This window comes from Chlamydotis macqueenii, chromosome 1 (assembly GCF_036417535.1).
Source record: "Chlamydotis macqueenii isolate bChlMac1 chromosome 1, bChlMac1.mat, whole genome shotgun sequence".
NCBI lineage: Eukaryota > Metazoa > Chordata > Aves > Otidiformes > Otididae > Chlamydotis > Chlamydotis macqueenii.
Window position 1 is genome coordinate 76732401 of NC_141556.1, and position 25299 is coordinate 76757699.

Below are 25299 nucleotides of genomic sequence, written 5' to 3' on the forward strand. Positions count from 1 at the left end.
GTAATGGCTATCCCATGTGTGATACATACAGGAATGGATTGATAGTAATTATTATCCATGAAATTTTAATGGTATGTTTAAACAGTTTTATCTTGGTTCTTCTGGTTGGTTTCATTGTCTCAAGCTATCTGAGACAGAAGAATCTTAAGTTTTCTTGCTAGTACATTATTCCCTCTATCTCTTCTCTCCCTGCTCTCCTTCGGTCTAATTTAAAGCAGAGTTGCTGTTGTGAATACCTGTACATGCTCGTGTGAAGAAAAATGCCCATTTTAGAGATACACAAATATTCTTGGTAGATGAGAGCGAGCCCCTCATGCCATCTACGAAAACTTACTGGGCTGGTATTGATAAGATACTTGTTTTGGTATTAGTTTGTGATGCCTAACAACAAACATGAGAGCATGCAAAGATGATGCTGGTGCTCTGATCTTTGTTTAAACAGCTCATGGTTTTTATTTAATGCTGCGTGCTCGTTACAGGAACTGTCAGCAGGAACGTAAGGCAGACTGGAGTTCTGATTTGGTGTACATAGCCAATTCTCACATTGATGTTTCTGCTTCTTGAGTTAATGGTTCTTAGACTATAGTGTTGTTTTTGATCATATTAATTTAATCAAATTTATTATATGGAATTAGAAAAACGTCCCGATTATGCCCTTTTAGGAACCAAATATGATCAGTTCTACTGCCTCAAGTGCAGTCCTCCTCACCTGAAGAGTTACACAGGAGTGTGCTTTTCTATGCAGTAAAACATGTAGAGGTGTATAAAAAGATTATTGGTTTTTAAGTCAGCTGGAGTTCTGCCACTGATTTACAAGGAAGCAGACTCAAATCCCCAAAAAGGAGGTAACTGCTTAGTCAGTTATCCAGGCAGTTTCTTTTTTTTTTCAGACATATGGAAACAATATCAAATTGTATATGGAAAAGTACATTTATAATTGAGAATTTAAATATTATTGTCCATGAAAACAATTTTCATCTCAAGTGATGAATAAACATAGTAGAAATAAATCAATGCAGTCCATCTGATTCTTGCTGAACCTTATTTTGAAGAATTCAGAAAGGATGTGTAAGGTAATCTGAAGAAGAGACTTTTCACATGTTCCTGTTACATTAAGATATGTTAGGATGTTACAATGTACAGTTTGAGCTCTCAGAATAAGACTAAGTGTAGTACTGGAAACTTTTAATTTGAATATTCTGGGTCGTACACCAGTTTAGATTCCGTGATCACTGTCCCTAGGTAAATTGGGTCTGTGTGAGAGTGTCTGAGAGCAAGGTGGTCTCTTATTGTTATTTCTAGCTTTTAAATACAAGCTTATGTTTCATTCTGGATGTTCTAGGTTATGTTTCAAAATATAACCAAAGTTAGTAATGTAAGAGGGTCCTTTAAGGTCACTGGACTGTTGTCCTTTGACTTCCTCTTAGAAAGTAATCTTTTCAGGCTGATGTTATTACAAATAAAATAACGTATGAATGTAATGCTTGGGCAAGGTTGCAGGATGGCAGTCCGGTATAAGATCTGTTGCAAAAAGGAGCGGAACTGTTATGGTAATGGCTGTTCACCTGCTCCTGCAGTGACCACCTCTGGAGGGTAAAGCAGTTCATTCTTTGTGACTGCTCACTGCTTGACCTCATTGTTGAAACTGTCAACAAGTGTGACAGTTTTGCTGTGATTTGATACGACAGTGGAAATTGTGTTAGAATTAACAAATAACCATCACGGCATATATGTAGTAGCTTGCAGTCATAACTGATTTGGGATTCATTACACTAACCTAAATACAAAATGCTTAGTGTTTGTCATCCAGTCACTGTTTAAAATGCCATTATTTACCATGGGAGTAAGATTGGGTTCATAATGTCATTTAAATGTGCTGTATTGTGTGTGACTGTGGAGTGCCATACTAATATTAGTGTAATAAGGACTCTTCTTTTTTACACAGATTCGGAGGTGTAATACATATGTGTAATATATTTCAATTGCAAGTATTTGCCCTTCCTTGTTATGTGTTTTTAATTTTTACATTTCTGCTAAAACTGAGATTACTATATATCACTTTTTTGAAAGCTGTTTTTTTGTGCAGCAAGCCCTCTCGACCTTTTAAATTCAGTTCCTTTGCCATAGAGCCAGTCCAGCTTCCCTTGTGGCAGGTGAGGGTCTTGCCATTCAATCCAAGACTGAAGCCAGCAGAGCAGCTGTAGAAGCAGCATACGAAGGAGATCGGTGGTTACTGGTATTTTTGACTGGTTTTTCTCTGCCTTTTCCTAATTGGCTGTTTTGCTCAAGGTCCCTCTTTGCCAGCTCTCACAGTCGCATCATTTTGCTTAACGTGCTGTATATAGCTCAAACGTTCTGCATGCCACTTTATTTCTTATCACCTTTTTCCTCCTCTCACTGACTCTATCGCTCCCATCTTTTCTCTGCTGTTGTCTTTTGTGAAGTTTTCCTTCTCCGTAAAATAAAATGGAAGGAATGCGGTGCTCTGCCGTTGCACTGATCGTTTCTCTGCATTGCTGTATTATTTTTCTCCCATATCTTTCATTGAACTTCTGGAGATCAGAAGCTGTTTGGGGCAGAGACTTTCTGTTACTGCATGGTTGTACACTGCCTAGCATAGTGTGCTGTTGGATTTCACCTGCTCTGAGGGCTCTCATAATACCTACTAATTCTAGGATTATTTTGACTTTGTGGGACAGCCTCTCCTCTGATTCTTTGGTAGAAAAGCAAAAAATTTCTTACTCTGAGCTCATCTTCCTCTGCTCTGTATTGCTGTTCTAAGGTGTATCTTGGTTTTGCCCATCAACACTTTGTCCCTAGTGTGAGTAGATTTTGGTAAAAGTTCAAGATATCTTGCCTAATGTGGCAGGGGTGGGATAACAATCTAGTACCTTGAACAAGAACCCAAACCAAAAAAAATGTCAGCTTCAGCACGTTTCAGTGGAAACTTTAGATTTAGCAACACCAAAAAAAGGTTCTGGTTTCACCAGGTTGATCAAGTAAGACAGAAGGGAAAAGAAAATCCAAAAATTTATGTTGAGTTCATTACATTACTTTGATGTTTTCCTCCTAAATATTTTTTCGTTTTGATTTCCTTTTACTTTTCGTCCCTAAACTGTTTGGCTTTGTTTTAGCATCTTTTGCATCACGTGAAAATTTGTAGTCAGTCCAAATAAAATTTTCAAAAGAGTTGTTTTTCAAGTGGCCAGCCAATCAGGTGATGTACAGTGCATACAGCTCGGAGTCACAGTTCGGAGGCAGGCAGCCCAGTCACTGGCCAACTGTTCCTGTCACTTGGCACAGCCTGTGCCGTGTTTTGCAGTGCGATGGCTTCCACCTGAGCGAGCCTGGCTGCCATGGAGTACCGTGAGTGCATTCTCAGTGTAGCTCTTCTGAATCTTGCTTCTTTTAATGAGTAGCCTCTTCAGCTTCAGGGAGAGTAGTGATTTGAAGCATCCTTATTTGAGAAAGGCACTCTAGGACTGGATGCTTTGCTAATCAGTAGGATCAGTTTTAGGTCTCAAGAATATCCAGAGGTGTTTGACCTGAAATGCTCCCCCGCCAGGACTGCGTGTCTGGGACTTCCTTGATACTACCTTTCCTCTCTCGTTTTCTTTGAAGGAAAAGGTTTAGTTGCCTTTGTTTCAGTTTCCTATGGACCACATAGTAGGGGCTCTTTGTGGACATTACTTCATGGGTAGGAGGAGTGAGTGGCCCAAACAACTGCTGAGTATTTTTTTCCTTGTATCTGTCCTGGGGAGGATATGTGGAAAAATAAACAGAACAAACCCAGAGACTCCCTCCCTGAACATTAGTCAGATGACATGAAGGATTTCAGTGGGGTGGATGCAGCTAAATGAGTGAAAAGTGGAAATAATAAAATTAATAGGACAGTATACTTAATTTTAAAAGTTTAGTCTCTAAGAGAAAAAAATGTAGCTGTTCAGGATTTGCTTGACTGATTTTATAATTTAACTCTAGGCCTAAATAGAAAAAGATATACTGATCTCAGAAGTGGTATGATTATAAATATATTTATATGCAAGCTGTGTTCTACGTTCCACCTTATATATTTTTGTGTGCTGGTACTTTGGTGTTTCATTCATCTTGAACTACAGGAATGGATTGGCCACTTTTATTTTCCATTCTTGTGTATTGACACAGAGATCAGCAACCTTTCAAGAGTTGTTAGTGTTAGGTTTCTTTCTGAAATGGGATGAGAATATTTGCAGTAGAAATTAATCCACAACCAAGAGATGCTGCTGCACAAAAAGGGAAGACCCTGTGAACTGTCTGTCTTACAGCATTAACTGTATGAAGCAGCAGCTCCCAGCCCCTGCCAGACTTGGAGCAGAGGAGTCGCCGCCTCTGCTGCAGGCTGTTCCAGGGGTGCTGTGTGCCGTTCACCTCTGCCTTGAGCCACTCCGATACCTCTGCTCTACTTTGCTGACCCACAGACTGACGCTGCTGGAGACCAACACTGATTTTGAATGCTGAGGTGAAAACTACTTGAACTGCCTACTAAAATAATCCTCTGCTCAGTATTAGGCTTTGACATATTCTGATGTAATTTTGGTATCAATGCGAACACGCAGAGCCAGATTGGGTGTGTTCTGCCCTCAGATATACACGAGTTATCAAGTCGACTAAATTCTGTGCATTTATACACTATTTCCTTTGAAATCAGTTTGGATAAAGTATGTGTTGCAGGCAAGTGGGACTTGACCCAGCGGGGCTTGTACAGATGAAGGCTAGGAAATGAGTGTGAGGCCAGTTGTCACAAAACGGTGAAGAAAAAGAACATTCTTCAGCTAAAAATTAAGCCAGACTGTTTCTTAAATATATACTGTTTAAGTACTTATATGGTCTTCTTCTAAGTAAATAATATTTTAAGAGATTCAAGAGCTTAATCAGATGACATGCCCAAACTGCAGACTGAAATACAGAATCAGATCCCTGCTACCCTAATTTACTCCTGTTGGAATGTCCATTTTTGATAATTTTCCCACATAACCTGTATTTTTAGCTATTTCCCCTTAGAATGAGTATTACCATTCTAGGACTTGTAATTTGTCTTTTGTGAATGTATACTCATGATTTTCAGTAAAGTAGTAGATTTTGAAATACTGCCAGAGATTAAGGCAATTTTTTTTAGAGTGAGAAATGAGTTTTGTGGCTTTTAGATATTTATTTAAAATTTCTGTCCCTAAAGCTAATTACTTAAATAGATTAGCTACCTCTGCAGGTATTTTGAGATAAATATAGGTAATCTTGGGCCAAACCAGTGTATTTTTCAGGGAAAAGGTTTGGTTTTACTTAAGAAAAATGCATCCATTTAAATATTTTATTCAAATATGATAATGTTTGCATTTGGCCCTGACAAATGTTCAGTGTATTTGTAAATCTTAGAGTATTGCAGTGTTTAAATCTAAAATATATTGGATATATTGTAAAGTAGAAGTTTAAAGTGAAAACAAAGCAATATTATTAGGTTGTGTTTATTTTTAAAATTGAATAAATGAACAGTTATTTGTATGGGTGAGAATTTGATTCAGAAAATGATACTGCTGATGAGCCAAAATAAAAGTAAATCTTCATAAATAGAATATTCAGTTACTGTGCTTTTTGTGAACCTAGGTAGGGAAATGAGAAAATGTAATTTAAAATCACACAATCATCATTCAAAATAAGACTAGCTAAGAAGGTTTCTAAGTGGTAACTGCTTTAAATAAATACAGAATTAGATTTCATAGGGAAATGTGCAATTTTGATGTTTTCTGAACTCATTCATCTGTCTTTTTCTGGATGCCTGCTCAGAACTTTGGCATTTAGTAGGTACAAGATATTTTTGAAGGAAACTCCACAGAAGTGGATGTTAGGATATAGTTCCAAAAGACAAATAATTTATCTCATTTCCTACTTGCTGTGTCTATATAATCTTTTTATGACAGTTAAAGTTAACAAGTATGTTAGTGTTCTTTATAAATAAAATAATGAGAGAAACATAATTCCTGTGTTTGGGTGCAATGGAAGAAAATTGATTTGAAGAAAAAAATAATTTCAGTGGAGAATTTTGTCGTACTGTATTTGACAGGTCATTATGATCAGCAAAGGAGAACAATGATGTGTATTTTAGCATGGTGAGGAATATCTTGTGAGATTTTGTTGATTTTTTTTCTGATGCAGGTTAAGGTAATTGTAATTACAGAGAAATAAGAGTTCTTACTTAAGTCACTGATTTTTTTTTCATGTTACAAACCAGATTGCTCGGTCTCCTCTAGATCTGCAGTTAAGAAATATGTGATATATGTGGTGGGGCACTGAAGTCTTTATTGATAGGTGAAACAGGAGATTCTCAACGGAAGAGGGTAGATTTTGCCTTTCTTCTCACTGAAGTTTGTAGGATTTTGAGGCATACAAGTAACTCAGAATTATGCCCCCTGGTTTTGTTTATATGGGTGAGCATAGCTCTGGCTTCCAGGGAAAAGATATGATCACAGAACTGAGTGTTACTTGACTGGTAACAGTTAGCAAGTTTAGATTTGCTGGCACAGAAAACCATCTCAGACATGTTTTAGAAAGACCATCCAAAGAGTCCCATTAAAAAATCATGGGTTTGGTATAACTTCTTTCAGCAGAAGCTACTGAAGAGAGCAGAGACTGAAAAACAGGATGCTTAACATCTCTTTCAATTAAAGATACACCACAGGCAAAGGTTTTTGAAAATGAGGGTCACACCATAGTGGAGCATATGTGCTCAAGTTAGCAGATGAGGATTGTGAAATCCATGGTAAGAGCCATAGTAAAGAGGTATTTGTAAAGATTTTATTTCAATTTTTGACCTTAAGACAACTTCAGAAACTTGCACAGCAATATACTCACATGTTATGCCCTGAGGCGCAGATGGAGCTGTATATGTTGCCATCTCATGCTACTCACAGAATGGCTCGGGGAGCGTGTTCCTTTTTTTTTTTTTGGCGGAGATAAATCTGCAGTACAAAACTCACTCTTATTTGTACGTTTATTGGCTGCTTAAACCCGGGGATTTCTCAGCCCGTGTGGATGTGAAGTCAGAGCTGCTGGTCGGCGGTGGTCCCCGCAGCGGAGGCCTGAGGCACGCAGGCAGGCCAGGGAAGCACGCCAGGTCTGGCACGGGTGGCAGCTCCTCTGTCTGTGCCGGGGATGGAGGGCTGCTGGCTCGAAGGCTGTCACCCTGGCACATTTCACTGCCACTAAACTGGCGTTTAGAAAAACTAACGCTCTCAAATGCCATCCTGCTTCTGTAGCTGAAGTAGGGTTAGGTTTCCCGGCAGGATGTCTAGGTCATTGCGTTCATCGTGAACAGCTCTGTGAGGTTTGTAAGGGTGGTGAACACCTTAAATGGCACCCCAGGTTATGAGGTTGTAATTCAGATAGCCTCGAGGAGTCTGATGGTTTTTTAATGCTGTTGTGTAGTTCTCATTGACACAACTTGCAGGTACATAAAGTGTTTGCTTTGGGAAAAGGGGGCTTATAAGTGCATATTTCACTTCAGTACATTGCAGGGTTTTTTGCTTATTTTTTAAATGCAATGAGAAGTGTTTCTATCTACAACAAATTGTGTTCATTTAGAAAGCCCAATGATTCCATCAGTAGAAATGTGCATGATCAACCTTAAAATCTACAAGTGTCTCAATGACATTTGATAATGCTGCCTTCGCTTTAAAGTCCTCATTTGTCTGCTGAGAGGAGACTCCGTGGTTTTGGTTTGCCAGGACTTGCATTCTGTTTTAGAAAATGAAGAGGAGGAAGAGGAGAGTGAATCTCTTTGGAAAAGCTTTCATCTGCAGAGTGATTTGCCTGGCTCATCCTTTCCCACAGAATAATGCCTTTTTAGGATTATTTCAGTATTCGTTTCCTGATGGCAGAACTGAAGATAGCAGACTAATTCCATTGATTGGCTTCTATCAGACAGCAAAAAACCTCTATCATTTTCAGCCTATTTCTTGTAGTAAGTGATTGCTTTACTGATTCCAGTATGTTCGCTTATTGCTGGTCAGTCTATAACAAGCTTTGGGGGGGCATTAAAACAAAAATAGCGATTTGTGGTAGTGAAGCCAATCACTAATCATAGAATGGTTAGGGTTGGAAGGGACCTTGAAAGGTCATCTAGTCCATGGTTATAGCAGTGTTACTGTGACAATTGGGACCATTGTTGCAGAATACTCTATAGCACTTTTTGAGGATTTAAATAAAGGATCTACTTCCCCGTGTAAAGGATGACCTGGCAGTTTGTAAGAGCACTGTAGTGCAGTTTAGGGGAAGAGCTGAACCCTTGATGAAGCTCTTGGAAGGGTTTCTGGTTAACAGTATCCAAGATTTGCACAAAAAGCAGGTGTTACCACTATGCAGTCTATCACAAACTCTTGTGCTTCTTTAAGGTATTTTACTGCTGTTATCTTACTGGTTTTCTCTGAAAAAAAAAATACGGCTTTCATGTTTTATAGCTACATGAAAATGCCTTTTTTTTGATACTACATTTCCTTTCTTCATTGCCTCCTCAAATCCCAGTTTGTCAGACTTTCTGAACAAAACCAACATGTTTTCTGTAGCTACCTTTTTGCCACTGATCTTGGTACTGCTGAGAGTCCAGCATCCTCTTCTTTCTTTATGTTATCTCACTGTTCTTAGTGCGAAATCTGGCAACTGCCCCTCTGCTATAGTTGTGTTGTACTTCTTGATCTCCAGATTTTTTTGTAACATAGTGAAGTTCATTGTTCAATAGGTAACTCCTTCACAGTTTCTCTCTTAATTTATGACCTCTTTTTTATTATCATCATCATCATCCTGACCAGTATTTTATTTTGGTTTCTAATTATTATTTCACTGAGATCTGCTTGAGCCATGTTTTTTCCAAGTGTAGATTCATATTTTGTGTTGGAATAATTTTCAAGAAGTCTCATTGTTTTTAGGCTTGAGACAAAGGGTAGGTGATGGAGGGAACAGTGGGGATGATGGAATGAGCTGTGGTGAGAGACAGTGGACATGAGAGTGAAGGATGAACATAGCGTAGAACAGAATCTGTAAGTGAAGAAGTGAGATTAAAATAAAACATTGACTTGAAATGGAAAAAAAGAAAAATAGGATGCATAAAAAGGCTGGAAAATTCATGGAAAAGAGGGAAATAATTATGCCAGCTTATACAAGAAGGCTGTGAGATGAAAATACCAGAAATTTCAGGCTGAAAAAGTGAAAAAAAAATCTTATACAAAGATTTATTTGAGGACCTCATCAAAGGACTTAAATACATGTCTGGGTTCAAGCACCTGCCTAGTCCAGTAGTTCCTCAGGAGAGATGTTGCAATCCGCATAGTTTATGGGTGGCTGCAAAGCCTTCTGAAGATTGTGGAACAGTGTCCATTGCACACAGTGGGCTTTGTGTCAGAGCTCTGTGAACATTTGAACACGGGCTGGAGAAAGCAGCAGAAAGCTAATGTATGAAGAACATTCCTGCCATCAGTAAGAAGATGGCTTAGCTGATTTAATAGCTTTTTCTCAGTCTGTGATTCTAACAGCCAGGTTTGTGATATTTATTTTAGTATTCATGTTCTTACAGTCCTTTTTACATTTCTCTGTTTTTCCCTGGCAGACATCCCACAGCTCCGTAAGTCTGGGGGAAGAGGATGGTTAGCATGTTGTTGCTGTGGGGATTTGAGTCTTAGTGCTCTGTGTTGGTAATGCTGGGCATATAATTTTAAAACTTGCATGCTGTAGAAGCAGATAATTATTTCCCTGCTGCATTTTATACTCTGGTTTGGGAAAGGAAGAAATTTTGGAATATTGAAAGAAAGAAAAAGTTAAGATTTGGGGGACAATTGGAAATGGAAACAGAAAGAAGGGAGTAATGGGTGTCAGTCTGGTTATCAGTCAGGCTGGAAAGAGACAGCTTGTTCTGTCGAACACCAAGAACGTTAGTAGTCAGCCAACCACTTATGCAGGAAGAAAACCCTAGACTGAAAGGTAAGGTTCAGAGACATCTGTGTATGTTTCTGAAATGAGCTTGAATTACGCTTGCTATTGAATTATGCTTACTGATTATGTGTGTTACCTATCTGATTTTTGTGTAGTACAAGCTATCCATGTGATTGCTATTTATTTTGGTTGGGTGTTTTTTGTTTGTTTGTTTTTTTTTTTTTCTGGGATCTCTCTCTTTTCTTCTGCAGTCTTGGCTGCTTTTTATGTGTCCAGGGTTGATGTTCTGTGACTGTCATTTGGCAGAAGGCTTAGCAGAGCTGTGACATCCGTTTTTTTTTTTTCTCCTTTTTTTTTTTTTCCTTACCTCAAATGAAATATGTTGTCTTCCCCTATTCTACATGTTTATGTGGTGAACTTCTTGCTGAATGTCTGTGGTTAGCATCCTCTCAAGCTGGCCTAATGATGTGATTCACACGCTCTCCCATGCGCAAGGATTGATTCCCTGCTTAAAAGAGCTCTTCAGCACTAAAGGGTGTATCCGCGGTGTGCTGGCTGTGGTTTGTTTCTGTCTGCAAACAAATTTGTTCTTTTGAGTTAGTTTGTGTTGGTAAGTGCTATTTTCTACTTGCCCAGAAAGAGGAAGCGTGGATATTGGGGTACCTGCATACATCTGCTGTTTCTGCAGCAGATGTGGTGTATAACTTGAGATACGTCGTAAGAGACAGGACCCAAAAAAGAGGCTGAGAGAAGCTGTTTTCTCAGCTGCTGGGAGCTCCTGAGAACTCACTAAGGCCAAAGGGAGATTCTAGGTCCCTAAGGCAAAGCCTTAACTCCTTTGTTACTGCAGTTACTGACATCAGTTTGTGTGTGAAGTGGGGATAATCCCTGAATTATAAAACAAAGACTGTTTTTCAGGTAGTTTGAAATCCTGATGTAGAGCTGTGGAATCATAAATTATTAATCTTACTGGAGACTATTTCTAGAGGTCACCAGTTCTAATAGTTTCTTTCAAACAGAAGTAGGTTCACTTAGAACAGTTTGCCCCCTATAAAATCTCTGACCTTGCTTATTCAAACTTCTTTACAAATGCATCATTTAATACAGGAAGCTCCTCAGGGAGGGTTCTTCACATCTGCCATCATAATTTCTTATTTCCTAAATGCAGCCATTTGTACTTGATTATTCTTACAAGGATCGTGCCTCCCTTTCCTCCCCTGCTCTGGCACATTCCTTTGTGCTGCTGCTTGTTCTGTAGCCTGAACGTGGCATCTGAGAGTGTTTAAAATCCAAAATTTTCTTTGTTGTTATTCCACCGTTTCCTTACCACTCAATTCCAGGGGAGGGCATCTGCTCTTTTATTTTCAGACTGTTTTCCTGGGGGTTGTTAGTGACAGCAAGTTGTCGTCATTTTACAGCCATCGAGCAAGTAACAAAACTTGGCTGCATCAAAAGAAGCGTGGCCAGCAGGTTAAGGGAGATTATTCTCCCCCTCTAGTCTGCTCTCGTGAGACCCCACTTGGAGTACTGCGTCCAGCTCTGGGTCCCCCACCATGAGAAGGACACGAACTTGCTCGAGCAGGTCCAGAGGAGGCCACGAAGGTTGCAGCACCTCTCCTGTGAGGACAGGCTGAGAGAGTTGGGGCTGTTCAGCCTGGAGAAGAGAAGGCTCTGGGGAGACCTTAGAGCAGCCTTCCAGTACCTCAGGGGGCCTACAGGAAAGCTGGAGAGGGACTTTTGACAGGGGCCTTTTGTGATAGGACAAAGGGTAATGGCTTTAAACTGAGAGAGGGTGGATTTAGATTAGGCATGAGGAAGAAATTCTTCACTATGAGGGTGGTGAGGCTCTGGAACAGGTTGCCCAGAGAGAGAGGTGGTGGGTGCGCCATCCCTGAAAGTGTTCGAGGCCAGGCTGGATGGGGCTTTGAGCGACCTGGTCTGGTGTCAGGGGAGCTGGAAGTAGATGATCTTTAAGGTCCCTTCCAACTCAAACCGTTCTATGATTCTATGATTCTATGAAAACTGAGCCGAATCTCTCATTTCCGTTTGCTAAGGACAAGATTTCCCCAAATAAAAATACACTACCACTTCTTGGAGCACTTAACATCTGTAGTAGTTAAGCAAAGGACTGAAGCCTAGATTTTTAAAGATGCTTAGGTGCTTGACTGCCACTAGATCTGAATTGGACCTAAGTACCTGTAAATAGCTGTGAAAATTAGAGTGATTATGAAGACCTCCCTCGTGAATCATTCTTGGTAGAAGTCCCTTCAGAATGCAAGTAAGGTAGATCAGCAAGGTCACATAAAATACTTGTAGTCCTGCTTTCCAGAAACTGCACATATTAAGTGAATTGCTGCATCCTATCATAGCTTTCAATGAAATACATCTTCTGAAGCGGAATACTCTTATTCACTAGAAGAAAAGAGCCCTTGCTTGCATGAAAGTAAATATCTAAGACAGCCATCTTCTAAAAAGGATGCAGAATTATACTGTAAAAATACCCCCCTTTATAGTTTGTAATCCATTTTTTATTAAAACTGGGAAATGGAAGTAAAATTCACATTTAAATTACTTTCTGCTATTTCTAGGGGATACTCTTTGCATTCCAGTTGGTTTCACTTTGCTGTTACTCTATTCCTTTTCATAGAATCATAGAATGGTTTGGGTTGGGAGAGACCTTTAAAAAGGTCATCTAGCCCAACCCCCCTGCAAGGAGCAGGGACATCTCCAACCAGATCAGGTTGCTCAGAGCCCCCTCCAACCTGGCCTTGAATGTTTCCAGGGATGGGGCATCCACCACCTCTCTGGGCAACCTGTGCCAGTGTGCCACCACCCTCACTGTAAAATATTTTTTCCTTATGTCCAGTCTGAATCTACCTCCTTCTATTTTAAAACCATTTTCAGTGCTACTGTTCTGGACTTGCATACCTTTAGGGAAAAATGTATCCCCAAACATAAAACCTGTATGGATTTTACTTTTTAAATATTTAATAACATTTGACTGTGTGTCAGCCTTTGAATCACTTTCTTTTCCAGTGAATCCAGAATGTTGGGCTAGTGTTTTCTGAGAAGAGAATGCATTTGAAGGGGGGAGCCCTTCAGAACTGCATCAGGAGTTCCTTCAGTGATACTATAAAACCAGGAGCACATGCACAGAAGGCCATTTCCTCTGTTCCTTAGGAACAACCCCTTGCAGTGCTTCCCCATAATAAATGGCACAGACTTCTGAAGAATTGGTTAAACTGGTTCTCGTTTAATTAACTGATATTTTAGTTGTGCACAGCCGTGTATTGAATTTCATGGTTTGGTGGGCTGTTTTTGAAGGAGGATGGGGAATAAACATTGAGCAATGCAATAAAAAAGAAAGAAGAGTAAATGATTGTGTTGAAGAAACATTATTTTTGGACTCACAATTCTGAAGAATGACTGCCTTGTCTTTTAGATTTGTATTAAATGTCAGAAATATTTGAGGAAGTTGCCCGTGTGTTCTTTAGCAAGTTTACTTCCGCTCCCTTCTTCCCACTCCCAGCTAAAGTATGTTCATCAGATTGCTGAGTTGGAAACACTTGTGATGAGTTCTTTGAGCTGTGTGTCTTCATCCCTCCATATTCCCCCTTCATCTTCACCTCTTCATAAAGCATATTCCAAACAGATTAACTGTCAAACAGTTATGCTCCCTCTCTTCGATCTGCTTTTAGGTTTTTTGAAGGGGAGCGTGCTGATTAGGTAAGGAGATGTCATGGTCTTCCATCGATGTAGGAAGATAGCAGATATGATCGCCTGAAAACACTGAGCTACACAGTGCAAGCATGGCTTTCGCCCAGTCGCACATTATGGCAGCTAGAAGGCATCAGCACAGTAGACTCATAATTGAAGTGGATGAGTACAGCTCCAACCCCACACAGGCTTTCACGTTCTACAACATTAACCAGGGACGTTTTCAGCCCCCACATGTGCAAATGTAAGTATTATAGTTTTGTTATTGCTCTAGCACAGCCTTCTGAATTGTTATTGCCTTGTCGATGTGGTATTTGATGGACCAGTCAAAAAGAATTCGAAGAACACTGTTTTGCTGTCTTTCTAATAATAATTACTATAATGATACAAAATCAGTTCATTTGGAAAGTGTGAGTACTTTGTTAAAGGACCGGAGAAAGATCACTCCGTAGTGTAACTTTAATATAAAATACTTACGTGTTAAAAAGAGAAATAAACAACAAGCCGTGGTAATAAAATAAGAGGTGCTACAAGGATGATACTTTCTGCAATCTTAATAATGTTTGTTTGCATTGTGCAGTTGCTTATTGATGTAAATAGCTGTTGAAAATACCAGGCCTATATCTGTACAACACGTACTGTTTGGTTAGTTATATTACAACTACATACAAGGGAAAAATCACATCAATAAATAAAATAGTGCGGGCACCCATCCGACAACTTACTTTCATACCGATGTGCCGAAGATGCCAAGTGCTTAAAGAGTAATTAAAATAATGTGTTTGTTTCTGACTTCTTATATAATGACAACATCAGTAAAATTAACTGCTCTAAATGATTTACTTTAATGTAAGGTGGAGAATTATAATTACAAAATGAAATCTGCCATAAAGTTTAAAGCCAGAAGGAAGAGCAAAACAGTAAAGCTATTACAAATAAATTAAGTATAAAATTCTACTGTAAAATATTTTTATAGGGAATAAAAATGTCTGCACTGTTTTATTGTGTTTATTAAAGAGAGAAGCAGTCTTCTCTTTAGATCTGAGGGCTAGTTTTCATTTTTTTAAAGGTATTTTTTTTACTTTAGGAAGGGTGAATAAATAATCACCTCATTCACATTTTTGGTATTTAATGTGATTTGATAATTTACAGACATAGACCATGATTTCTGCAGTTAAAAAACTGACTAGTTATGACTGGTTGAATGCTTATGTTTCTAGTGAATGCTCATGTATATTCTTTGGCATAAATTAGGTACTATATTAAAAAAATCTGAAGAATAACACATATACCAGTGTGGTGAGCAAACACTCAGTTTTGGGGGGCAGTGTATTAGCTTATGGTCTGTGTTGGAGGTTTTTAGGTACTATTGAAATGCAAACAGTAAAATGAGTTGAGTGTTACCACTGGGAAACATCTTTTGTTTATAGACCTGGCAAATGGTAGCAAAAGTACAAACAAATAAACGTGGGTTCAGAAGTATTTTTACAAATGAAAATGCCAAATACAGGTTACTTTATTCATCAAGGCTTAGTTATTCTTTGTGAGTATTCAGACAGTTCCTGGGCACTCATGAATTTGTTCACTGGTCTTAAAAGTGGAGTGCTTTTTTCCTGGGCTGAAAATAAGTTATTTATTAGTATCCAGCAGGTACTCAGTAATACGTTATTTAAACTTCTAACCAGTAACAAATCATAATACCGGAGGGCTTAGACAATCAACTGCGTGACAGAAGTTCAGTACCTAAGCGAGGAGTTTGAAATAAACTGTGCTTAGAAAATGGTTCCTCAGAAGAGTTTAGCAGTCTCTCATGAATGATTAATACTGTTGAAGAAGCTTGTGCAAATAGAAAAACAGGCTAAATCAATTGAAACATTTACCACAATCTGACCTACTCTTTCTCTTGGTACAGAAATTGTAAATAATGTTTCTGAATACCAGCAGGATTGCTTTTACCTCCTGCCAATGAATAGAATAGTAACAAAGAAGGGAAAAGTAGACATAAAAAGTGTAACAAAAGCACCTTTTATTCACATGATTGTTATGGGTGAAATCTTAGCCCTTTTTTAGTCCATGCAAGTTTTGTCGTTCACTTCAGGGAGGTGAGAGCTTTGCCATGTCTTTGTGTATAGTTCAAAACACCTAGATTAGTGATGTTGCAGGCAATCATGAACAGATTTCACATAGACCTATTAACATCTGAACTCGTAGTAAACTACTTTAACGACAGGGTTTTTTTTGTGCTCCTTTTCTTCTGAATTCAGTCTTGCAGCTCTTCCTCGGTCCTCTGTGCAGTTTTATATTTCTTGTTTCACTTTTTAGCGCCCGTAACATGCTGTCAGCCCATTTCTAGCCCCATCTTAGTCTGGCATTCCTATGCTTGTGAGATGACTGAATTGCCATTTACAAGAAGGGTGGTAAATTCTGCCAATGTCCATCAGTTGTTTCTGGAAAGTTCCTGTCTTGCTGCTTTGTGAAACCACTGAAATCTAGTGTATAGACTAACCTCTGGCGGCGTTTTTGCTCCGAGCTTTTTTTAACTTTGCTTTTCAGTTTCTCTGTAAGTTTCCGTACTGGTTTAAAGAAAACCAAAAGCACTTGCACAGAAATAATGAGCTGATCTTTATTCCTCTGCTCACGCTGCAAGCAGTGCATTGGGTGTTGGTGTGACAGCTGCTGTGGGAATGCGTTACACAAGAACATGGGGATTGAGCCTTCAGAAATTATTTCCAGTAATACAACTTAGATGTGTTTGTGAAACTTGACATATGGTTTTACCTATATACGGCCTCAGTGTGTGCATATCACTTCAGTGTGAAAATCTGCATCTCATTTATTTTTTTTTTTTTTTTTATTGATGCCTTTTTCCTCTGAAAAGTCTCCGTCCCATTGAACAGGACTTAAAAGTTTTACATGCCTCAGCAACCAGGAAAATGCTGTCCACATCTTCCCTGTCCCCATCCAAACTATAAGAAAAAGCGTGTGTATTACGTGCTGTGTGGGTTTGCTGTGGTAAGTCTGTTGGTTTTTCCATTTGGCTTCAGAGGAGCAACATGTAAAATGCATGCTGCTCCCCAACACCCAACTTACTGCTGTGCTGAGTTTTAAAAGATCTCTGAAGAAGAAGAAGCGTCTGCTTTAAGGGCTACCCTACCATGAAAAATCAAAAAGTAGTATTTTAGACCAGTCCATGTCCTTATGTTGTGCCAGGGTAGTATGCATAATTTAAAGCTGGCTTACTGATATGACCTGTAACTCACTTTAGGAGGTGCTGGGCAGGGAGAGCAATAATCAGAAGTTTGTTTACTTGTGTGGCTGCAATGATAGCCAGGGTCAGCTCCTCGTCATTTTTATCCAGCTATCCCAGTTCATTTTGTGGAGGAGCTCTGTGATCTGAATGCATTACCCTTCACGCAGCTTGCACCTTATGACAACCCTCACTCACTAGTCTAAAACCTGCCATGGGGGTTGGGCTAGATGACCTTTAAAGGTCCCTTCCAACCCAAAACATTCTATGATTCTATGATTCACCATCCATATTCCTTTGCATCCCTGCTACGTCCACTCATCACGCATGGAGACTGCTCTGTAGCAGCTCTCTCCCTTCCAAAACAGAGGCATTTTTAACATGCGATGGCAGTCATGCAGCTGCACCGTTTGAGGTTGTTACTTCCTATGCCTAACTCCCTCTGCATCCACCTCTCTTTTTTTTCTTCTGCCCTTCTACGTGTGCCTGTGGTCGTCCCGCAACGTACACTCTCCCTCAGCCCTACACGCAGTGTTTGCAGCTGCTCTCTCTCAGGCTCCAAACGTTTCACTCTTTGTCATCCAAGTTTTACAATTCCCAGTACATGCTTGCTTACATATCCCACTAGCACGTGCGTGCTGCTGGGTATTCATTAGGTATGATTTGATCACAGCTGGTTTTGCTCCTTACCTCACGTTTGGTTACTTTCTGCTCAAAAACTGAAACTTCAGAAAGACAGCTACAAGGTACTTCTGCTAAAAGGCTTTTTCTCCAGTACTGCTGTAAAAAACCCCAACATTTCTTCTTCCTAAAAAGGTACAGGAAAACCGGGTAGAAGATAATTTGTTCATGCTCTGGTTTTGTAGTTACATTGTATAAAATGCTAAGAACTTTTTCTATATTTAAAAAGATTTGAATGTTTTAGATTTATTCCTCACTCTCTCACTAATCTTGTGAAGTTGTCAGAAACACCATTTTACCCACCCGTGGAATTCTTTTTTGACTTAGAGAAAAGATTATGTCATTAAAGATTGTTATTGTATATCTTTCAGGCCGTAAAATTACTTCCGAAAATTTACCCAGTAAACCCAGTAAAGATTTTCTGAGTTTATTGATGTAAAAATAAGCTCCTGAATTGAACCACAACCAGCATGGGTTAGGAATATGTATTACATACTGCAACAGTGAACAAAACTAATTTTATTTGTACTTTCAAAATAGGTGTTGTAAAAGTAAAATAATTTGTAACAATTCTGTATATCTCTCTGGTTTCTACAACGTAAATACAACTCTTGCATCTCTGGCTTTTTTTTTTATTTTATTCCACCAGAATTCCTTAACTGGAATAGCAGATATGGCATATAGATACATTTGCTTCTATATATTCTAGCAAAATATGGATTGAGGGTGAAAAGACTGAGTTGAAAATAAGTATTCCTCATATAGCAGAGAGGTGTTCACTGCTTTCTTCTTCTAAATCATAAGTAAGTCTCATCAAACTGGGTCAGATCTTTTTGTCTCCTCCGTTTAGAATATCGAGATTGGGCTCTGAACAATGCAGCCTCACCCCTCACAGCATCTGATTTCGTTTAGTATAATTAAGCCCAGAAAGTTGCCACATTTGTCCTGACAATAGTCAGGCTTGAACGTACATTTACAGCTGTTGTCAGGAGAGTTCTTATCTTGCTTTGCATTAACACACTGAAACATATCTCCAAAATGTGTTAATTAAATTTGCTGGAATTATATAACTTGCAGAAAAAAAAAAGTTATAATTAGAAAAAAAGCATTTAAATGTATTTATGTATCTAAAATAAATCTTTTCCCTGTGTACAGTGTAATCATATTTAAACAATGAAATGGGATAGTACTGTTCCTTTGAAACTGGCAATGCCTTTGATTTATTTGTAAGTATTTGTTTCAGAGTTACTGCCATAGTTCAATCTCTTTTCCTTAATCTCTTTAAATTATTCCATCTACCCAACAAATACTGAAAACGTTGTGATGTGAACATCAATAATTTTTACACCTCCCATTAGTGTTAGATTTGTTTTAATAAATCCCTTCCATCAGACAAATCTAGAAGTCTATGTACTCCTTTGTTAAGGTAAAAAATAGTATTAGAATTGCAAAGTAGCACACTAAGAAGTATGTAAGTACTTTGTAACCTTGTTATGTTGTATTTCCTACAGGGTTGATCCGGTGCCCCATGATGCTCCCAAACCTCCAGGATATACGCGATTTGTCTGTATTTCTGATACTCACTCAAGAACTGATCCCATCCAAATGCCATATGGAGATGTGTTAATACATGCTGGTGATTTTACTGAGCTGGGACTTCCTAGTGAAGTAAAAAAATTCAACGAGTGGCTAGGTAGGTCCTGAATTCTGTGTAGATTTGAAAGTAAATTTGTTTACTGGTTGTATCTGCCCCTTCTGCCTCCCAGTAAAGACCACCATGCACTCAGAAATCATGAATATTAATTTGACTTTTAAATTTGAATAGCAACAAGCAGGAATCAGATTTTTTTAATCTTCTTTTTTTTTATACAAATATTTTTGCATTTTTCCAACTGAGCAAATAAGATTTGTGAGACTATTCATCTGTTCTGCCTTCACACTCTGAAGTGTACATTAAGCAACTTCTTGGTGTTAGGAACAATTTAAGTCAGTAGGCCTTTAATGATTTACATAAAACCTCTTACATACATTGTTATGGCTTTGCTTCCCCGCAAAAAAAAAAAAAGTTGTTGTGACTGAAAACATTTGTCTGTTTAACCCTGGAGGCTCGTAGTTTTTTTATCTGCGGCTCAGCTGCACCACAGTGATGAATTCCAAACAAAGCAAAACGTGTGCCTGTGGTTGCTGTCTTGGATGTAGCGGACCAGATGTAGATGCCTTCTGTAGGCAACTGTTGGCATTGGTAACTGAAATTCTGTTCCACTGGGCAAGAGAGTGGTGATTTACATGTGCTTCGGCAATGTTTTGTATATGCTAAAAAAAAATGACAGTGAAAATTGGAAAGCATACACTGTATCCAGACAAAAGCCCCGATCGGTATTGTTCCTGCAGCAGCGTGGATACCTTAATTTAGAATAAAAATGGGTTCTTGATTCTGATACTTCATTATCAAAAAAAGGGCAAGAGGAAATGAAGGGGTTCCAGAGAGAAAGGACACAGTTTAAGGGTAATGGATTTCAGTTTTTAGGTTGATTTTCTTTTCTGTAGTTCATATTTTTGCATTTTTCTTGTCTTTTTTTTTGTTACATACTCCAGCATTCCACACTAGGAAGGCACAAAACAGACAGATGCATGTAGGCTGAAATGGAATATAAAAAAAAGTCAAGACTTCACAATTTAAACAAATATTTACTAGCAAATAATTATTAGCAAGGCTGATAAATATTTATTTGAGCTTGAGAACCCACTAATATGCCCTGCATGGAACAATTGCATTGTTCTATGGGTATTAATGTAAGGACAGCATGTGGAAGTAACATACTCTAGTACAGTGCTCTCATCTCTGTCTTTGTATCCAAATGCACAAATTTTAATACTGTTCTGTAGATCTCTACCGTATATTGCAATAATGTACTGAAAATAGCGTGTAAAGATTATACAAACCATATGGTTATCCCTTCTAAATAATACCCATTTTATTTATCTGCTAGTGTGGGAAGGAAAGTGCTTTGGGATATTGCTAGCGAACAAGGATGGGGGCTACACACATTATGTGCTGCACAATTTTTGTCTCCCTAGTTCTCCATCTGCCTCCCTGTTGGTCACAGCTGTACAGTGTTCTGAAGAAGTCCTTAAGCTGAAATCCTCTCAGTATGGTAGGGAGATTTCCCAAGGCATTTCTGTGATGGTCTCTTCATCATTTTTATTCCAAAAGAAGGCTTAATTTTCTGACTTTTCAGGCATGCTTCCAATTTCATGGTGGTGGTAGTATGTGGTTTGGGAACAGGTGATCTTGGTGGTTTGAGTTTTACAAGAGCATCTTTGAGACATGCAAATTGAGCAACTTAAAGATTTTTTTTTTTTTTTTAGTTTCTTGGCAATTTGAAAAAATTGAAAATTTAACTTAATTTTTTAATTTATCCTGGAAAATCCAATAGAAAAATAATTTGAGGTCACTACTTAGGTCTCATTCAGATAGCATTTAAAGTTTTGTTCCAGTTCAAAGTTGTAAACTTTTATTTTCAATTGCAGTCAATGAGATATCAAAATGGAAGCTTCAGCTTCTTTTGCAAGTTTTTTTTTTTTTGTTCTAAATGAACAATTTATCAACTCTTGAATATCCTGAGCGTTTGCAAAATCTATAGTAAATGGTAGAATGGTTAAAAGTGTTCTCTTTGAGAAGAAGAAATTTCAAAAGTTTTTGCTGGTTGTCCATTTTGTTGTGAAAGGCACTGGTCTTCAACAGTTTTGATTTTTCTAGAGAGCTGCTCCCAGTATCTGCCATGTTTTTGCAGCTCCCATAGCCTACCCAGCTTTCTTTTTGTTCCTTGTCTTAGCATTTTAGTAGCTTCTTAAGAAAGTAATCGGCAGATTCTGGCACGGGCTCTTACCTCCACTGTCATTCTTACCTGCTGACACGAAAATTCCCTGTCTGTTCCTTCGTCCTATAGCAGAGGGCTCACCTTCCCCCTTAGTTATTTTGTTCTGTGTCAAATCTATGTCTTCTGCCATTATTAGACCATAACTTTTGTATAACTTTGACTATAACTTTTTATGCCTTGAACATAGAACACTAGAGCATTTGTTTGTTACACCTTGCCTTGATCTCAGCTTCCTCTTAGGCACTAGATACATGTCCTGCTCCTGCTTCTGCATGGTATCTTTAGGAGTAGCATTGATTCCTACCTTTTAGGAATCAATGCTAGGTTTTAGGAACCGTTCTGTTCCGTCATACACTCTTGGCTCTGTGCTGCTCCGGCTGTTGGCCTATTTCATCTTTTCAGGAGGCCCTTCAGCAAGTTTAGATTTTATCTTTCTGTTCTACATAAAATTTCTGTGCCTGTCTGATGCAAAGTATATTTTATGTTAACATTATTAACTTCCATGGACCTTATGGTTATATTGAGCACATGCTCAAGTGTTGTGCTAATAGAGGCACACTGGCTTGCTGAGTCATCCCCTAAAATATGTTCTCTCTTTTTTAGGCTAACTGTATGTGGGTACATAGGAAGGCCTGTACCAGCTCAGATAATATGTCTCTCTAACCCAGTATTGTCTTTGACTGTGGCTAGCAGCCAAGGTGCTCTGCTTTGTCTGCCCCTTAGTCACCTAGTCTTATACTTTTTATTCTCTGACCCCTAAAGCCCTCCACTTCACTTCCTTTCACTTCGTTCTTGTCGGTAATTAGTTGTTTTCTTTCACTTCTCTTTTTCTCAAAGCTCCCTCCCGCCTTCCCAGGGAGGGATTTGAGGTTTTACTAGGGCTAGGTTGATGCCTAACTCTATGGAGGAGATTAAGTGCTGGTGATAACTGGATGTGCATATTTTCTCAGCTTTCTCTGGTAGCAGTCCAAAGACTGCCTGAGCCACAGCATCACTTTGTATTTAATATGTAGATTTTCCGTCTCTGAGTTTTTTAATTGCCTTTTGGATCTATGCAAATTTTCAGTGCTGACACAATCTTGCATCAGAGTTCCGTTATGTGATATGGATTGTGTGAAGAACTTTTTTATTTTGAACCTGTCACCTGCTGGTTTCATTTGGCATTTCCTAATGCTGGAAGAGGCAAATAAACAATTTCATTCTTCATTCTGCTTAAGAATTGATAGGGTCTTCCCATATCTGCCCTTAAGATATTTTTCAGGCTGAAGACTCTTTAGAAGTCTTTAAATGCCTTTGATCTTCTATGTCACTCTTTGTACCTCTTTGCTCTATATCTTTTTTAAAATGTTCTGGTGAGACCAGAACTGCACATAATCTGAGACCACCACAGATTTATCCCCTGTCATAGTGAAATTTCCTAGTTTGCTCTCTTTTCCTTTCAAGTGTGGTGAATTAGTCTGTTTTTATTTTTGACTGTGACTGAACAATGAGATGACATTTTCATAAAATTGCCTATTATAACTCTATGAACTCTTTCCTGAATGGTAATATCTAGTTCAGAATCCATCAGTGTGTATCTATAGTTGGTATATTTTTCCCAGCACTTGAATTATTCTGCATAAATTTATATTCAGTTTCATCTGTCCTCTTATTGCCCAGTCATGCAATATCATGATGTACTTTTGCAAGTCAGATTTCTGTTTTCATACCTTTATTCCGGGTAGCTTAGAAAAAGAAGGGAAAAAGGGATAAATACTCAGTTTACAAAGCTTGCCAATGGTGCCAACCTGGTCATTTCCCTCCCTTCTTTTCCTGAATTGACCTTTCTCCTGTTTTTATATTTAATATTTAATATTTTCCTTTTTTTTTTTTTTACCTAGTTTCTTCTCTGACTGTAATTTTCTTCCAGATTTGAAAATCCAATTTTGGAAAGCCAGAAAAAAATGAAGTACAAAATATGTATTATGATAGGGCCAAATGGAAGCCCATGAGGCCAGTGAAACTTTCTAGTGACATTATAAAGATGCATGGTATGACAGCTTTGAACATATGTTAATTTTGCAGTATGTCCAGGACATTTGAATGACATCACTTTAAACAGCCACAAATAAGTCAGGAGAATTGTTTCTAAATACATAGACCTGTTAGAACAGTTCTAGAGGAGGAGGATCACGAAAGCAATCAGAGGGCTGGAGCGCCTCTCCTGTGAAGAAAGGCTGAGAGTTGGGGTTATTGAGCCTGGAGAAGAGGAGGCTCCAGGGAGACCTTATTGCAGCCTTTCAATAAATAAGAAAGATGAAGAAAGACTTTTTTACCAGGGCCTGTAGTCACAGGACAAGGGGTAGCAGTTCTAAACTGAAAGAGAGTAGATTTAGATTGGATATAAGGAAATAATTTTTTTACAATGAGAGTGGTGAGACATGGAACAGGTTGCCTAGAGAGGTGGTCCTTGTAAATGTTCAAAGTCAGGTTGGATGGGGCCTTGAGCAACCTGATATAGTGAAAAATGTCCCTGCTCCTTGCAGGGTGGTTGGACTAGATGATCTTTAAGTGACTCTTCCAACCCAAACCATTCCATGATTCTATGTAATCAAGGCTAGATAAGATAGATTATATCATAAGATGTATCAAGCTCACTATGCACTGTAGCCGTCCTTGTCCTCAGCTTTTTCATTATATTTGGTTTTGTTATTTATTCCTTACCTGCATATAAATCAACTGTGTTGTGGGACAAATACAAAGACACATGTCCTGCTTTAGTGCACTCATCAAATAATGACTCAAAACCAATTTTTATTTTTTATCTCCCATTTTGTTGGCACTGGAAATTGCCTGCTTGGCTCAGTTGCTCTTGTAATTCCCCTTACTCAAGTCTATAATATCATTTCCAAATTGTGTATGCTCCAGGACCCACTGTAATTTTGAACTTGTGAGTTACTTTCCTGGAAATTTAAGTAAATTGGTGATCTGTGATATAAGCTACAACACATACTTCCATATTCTCTCTGAAAATTCTTTTCTGTGCATGGATTGGAAAGTTTACTTAAACTAATACAGTTTATAATACCCATTGTTTCAGTGTGCTTGAGATATTCCAATGTCAAAGACAGTCTTCCTATTTGAAATTCAAGTTCAAGCTAAATTTGAAATAAAAAAACAGAAGGTGGCTTTGTATTGCAGTAGAAAACAGTAATTTGCTCTTCAGAGTATTTTCCTGAAAATGTTAATTTTACTTGTGTATCATACACACACACAAAAAAAAATTGATTAAATTGTTTGACATGCACTTCAGGAACTGACCTGGGCAGATTCAGCTCAAAGGATAATATTTTTATTTCAGACTAAAAAGTGTTTTAGAGTGAAGATGCCTTCCCAGCTATAGTAACCAGCATGACTAGAATTACGTGTTTCTAGTACTAGGTTGTAGAACAAAATCAGCTAATTTCAGTCAATAAACACTATCCTTACTTTTAAGTTCTTGATAAAAAATGAAAGATCTTCAGAAAAGCCTGAAACCTGGGCTTAGCTTCACTTTTCCTTTACTGTTCAATCTTGCAAAAAGATGGTAGTTATTTTTCTTCCTCTCTTAACAGGTATTTTATATTTTTAGGTTCAATAACACTCACATCTGAAACAGATTAAAATTGTGTTGAAGAAGATAGAAAATCAGCTTCAGAGCAGTAAAAGAAATTAGAATTTATAAATTGTAGTCATGCCATTTTGACCATCGGTAATTACACTATTTTTATGTTAATGCAGAAACCCCTTGAAAGAAGTATTTAAGCACTAATTATCTATTTACAAAAGAATGGCTTTGGAAAT

The 25299-nt window shown here is 38.3% G+C and overlaps 1 protein-coding gene across 3 annotated transcripts in view; it reads left to right on the top strand.

Moving 5' to 3' along the window:
• The window catches only part of MPPED1 (metallophosphoesterase domain containing 1), a 66035-nt gene that overhangs the window by 1970 nt on the left and 38766 nt on the right, over nucleotides 1-25299 (top strand). For 2 of the 3 annotated variants that reach the window (XM_086740531.1, XM_086740610.1), the window contains exons 2-3: nucleotides 13650-13912; nucleotides 19108-19289. In XM_086740531.1, coding sequence (XP_086596657.1) covers nucleotides 13761-13912; nucleotides 19108-19289 — 334 coding nt within the window. In that variant the 5' untranslated portion in view covers nucleotides 13650-13760. Of the gene's footprint in view, nucleotides 1-9902; nucleotides 10000-13649; nucleotides 13913-19107; nucleotides 19290-25299 lie in introns of those variants that run through there. The other variant, XM_086740695.1, reaches the window with a different exon arrangement.